General features: G+C 35.8%; 1 protein-coding gene across 1 annotated transcript; it reads left to right on the top strand.

The window, feature by feature from the left end:
- Positions 1-991: 991 nt before the first annotated feature.
- Positions 992-2,299, top strand: LOC129374746 (mast cell protease 1A-like). The gene is made up of 5 exons (XM_055053355.1): positions 992-1,154; positions 1,238-1,385; positions 1,476-1,608; positions 1,701-1,955; positions 2,033-2,299. The coding sequence occupies exons 1-5, from the start codon at positions 992-994 to the stop codon at positions 2,195-2,197; spliced, it is 864 nt and encodes a 287-aa protein (XP_054909330.1). The 3' UTR covers positions 2,198-2,299.
- Positions 2,300-2,916: the final 617 nt, after the last annotated feature.

The raw sequence follows: 2,916 nt of genomic DNA, 5'->3' as shown, positions 1-2,916 counted from the left end.
TTGAAAGCTTGGTCTATGTGGTTGATGCATTTGGCGATGCAGTTTGAGCACAGAGTGATGTTCTTGTATCAATGAAAATACATATTACTGCTGCTTTTCTCAGTAAATCTACTTCTAATCAGACTGGACCTGAAGGATGTTGGTAACAACCAAACAATTCTATGCAGAAATTAAAAATCTAAGGACATAGGTTTTAATGTAATATTAACAGTATTATTTTTGGGGCACATTCTCAAATGGAGACTGAAATGCTATGCCACAATAAATTAGTTCACAAATTAAGGTATGCATGAAAATAGAATTAGAAATGAAATAAGAATTGAACAGACTTACTGAATTTGAATATTAAGTAAAGAAGTCTTTGTTATAAATGGCAGATTCAGACTTCACAGATTCCTTCATAAAAATAAAATGTTGTGTTTAGCCTTTTATACATTGAGTATGAAAACACAGCGTACAAATAAATTATGAATTTATCAGTTAGCTAGCAAATCAACAGCAATACTGTTAGCTGTCCCTTTTCAACTTTGCTTAGCTCTTTTTGTCAATGCATCACAACAGAAGACTAGAGAGCTGTGCTAAACCTATTTGAACAAATGAACTGGTGCTTCCTGTCAGATGTTGCTTTGCAGTCTGCATGCAAAGATGACCCAATATCAGTGATCAAGCTGCGGCTGCAGAGCTAAGATGTCATCTTTGTAGCATTATCCAGACTGTTCCTGGGGTAAAGAGTTGCAAGATGCTTTTTGACAGGGTAAGTAAATATAAATAAGATCAGAAATAAGCAACATGAAAACAAAGTAGAACAAAGCATTAAAAACTGAATAAGAGGCAAAGCAATGTGACTAAATATGAGAAATTCTGAAGACAATTAGCTGATTTACCTCAGCTTATTGCTCTTCTGACTTTTGTCAGATCTTTGAACTGACAAAAGTTCAAAGATCACAAAGTCCTACACAGTTACAGACTTGTTAACATATTCTGAAAGGGGATGTGGTGTAAAGATTGCCACAGATATGGGAACGTTAGGCACAAACTTTTGCATAAAGGCAGCAACTTCATCATCCAAAAACGTAAAGCTTTATTGGCTGACATCATGAAGAGTCTGGGTTATTTCCTGCTGCTCAACATTTTGTCTTGTCTCGGACAAACTGGTAAGAGATTTTAGTTCCACATCTAATATTAAAATCTTGAACAAAGCCTCATCCTAATATTTGCCTTTTGAATATTTTCATAGTCTATGGGAATGAGATTATACATGGGAAAAAAGTCCAAGAGGACTCGATGCAGTATATGGTCTCAGTGCAAACCAATGTAGGTCACGTATGTGGAGGATTTCTGATCAATGAGGAATATGTAGTCACTGCAGCACACTGCAGTGGAAAGTGAGTTTTCTGTCATCTTCTGTTTGTTTTTTCCGCTTGGCTGTTGCTAAACCTAGTTTTGAAGACAACATTTAATTGCAAACTTTTCAGTGAACTGAAGTACGTTCTTCTGGGAGACCACAACCTCAAGAGTTCAAAGATAAAGAAAGTGCGAGTTAATTCCACATGCAAACCCCGTGATTATGTGGACTTAGGACATGGCAAAGACATCATGCTTCTTCGAGTAAGTGTGCTTAGCAAAGCACTTATTTTTTTTCTACAAAAAATAAAAAACATGTTCAAAAGTCTTAATGTTCATTTCTTATGTCTTTTCAGATGTCTGAGAAAGTTCTTCGAAGCAATGATGTGAAAATGATTCCCCTTCCTTTGTCTGAAATAAACTTAAGAGATAATCAAGAATGCTCTGTGGCTGGATGGGGTAAAACTGAGTCCAGTGATGACAGTAATGAACTGAGAATGGTGAACGTGTCAATCATAAACCAACAAATCTGCCGGGAGCAGTGGGGCAACAACCTTCCCCGCAATGTGATCTGTGCTGGTGGATTTGGTGAAAATAAAGGCTTTTGTCAGGTCTGCTTTTTGTATTTTGCTCAGAAATAATAGTGTAAGCATCATGTGACAAAACGTTCAATTCTTCATCTTTGCAGGGTGACTCTGGTGGCCCTCTGGTGTGCAATGGGAGAGCTGTTGGCGTTGTGTCCTTCAACAGAGGTCTCAACTGTCGCTACCCGGATATACCCAACGTCTACACAGATATTTCTAAATATCTTCATTGGATCAACAAAGTTGTGAATGAAAAGAAATGTATATAGTTCTTTTTTTTCACTGTCACTGTACATTGAAGCAGAAATCCTGGCAGTTGTGCAAATGCGATGCTCTGATCTCAAGATGTTGAATAAACTCTTGTCTTAGTATTTGCCTTTTGAATATTTTTAAGTCCATGGGAGCCAGATTGCAAAAAAATGCAGACAAATTAAAAATATTTTCCTGGTAAAAAAAAAAAACAGAACAAAATCATTTAATCTATGTTTCAAATAAAACAGAGACATGTACAAATGCCAAATGTCATCACTTCAACATTGCAAGAATCAATGAATAATTAGTTTACATCAGCAAGGAAAATGAAATGGTTAAAATTGCCTGATAAATAAAACAATATTTGTTTAAACTTTAAAACTACAGTTCCATTACAGTGCAATTTATAGTCAACCAGCTGTTAATACACACACATATATAGGGACAAGTGAATAAACAAATTTACATTTACATTATCTTAAAACAAAAAGCAAAAAGCACATGTAGAACAACTTTACCGTTTAAGTAAGAGAAGTATGCTTAACCCCACCGCTGAGAGGACATTTTGTATGACGTTACACTTTCGTAAGAGCAATGTGGTTATGTTTTATAATCAGTAAAGAATCATGAGTTCATGACATGGTCTTCCCACTCTTGACCACATTTGTAACCTTTAACAAAGTATTGCCATCATCGGTTAAGAAAGAAGCATTTATGTTGTGCAGTCTTTGACCTT

Source organism: Poeciliopsis prolifica, unplaced genomic scaffold, assembly GCF_027474105.1.
Source record: "Poeciliopsis prolifica strain line A6 unplaced genomic scaffold, Auburn_PproV2 SCAFFOLD002, whole genome shotgun sequence".
NCBI classification, from domain to species: Eukaryota; Metazoa; Chordata; class Actinopteri; order Cyprinodontiformes; family Poeciliidae; genus Poeciliopsis; species Poeciliopsis prolifica.
Note: the sequence above shows the minus strand (reverse complement) of the source record. Positions and strands in the feature narration are given on the sequence as shown.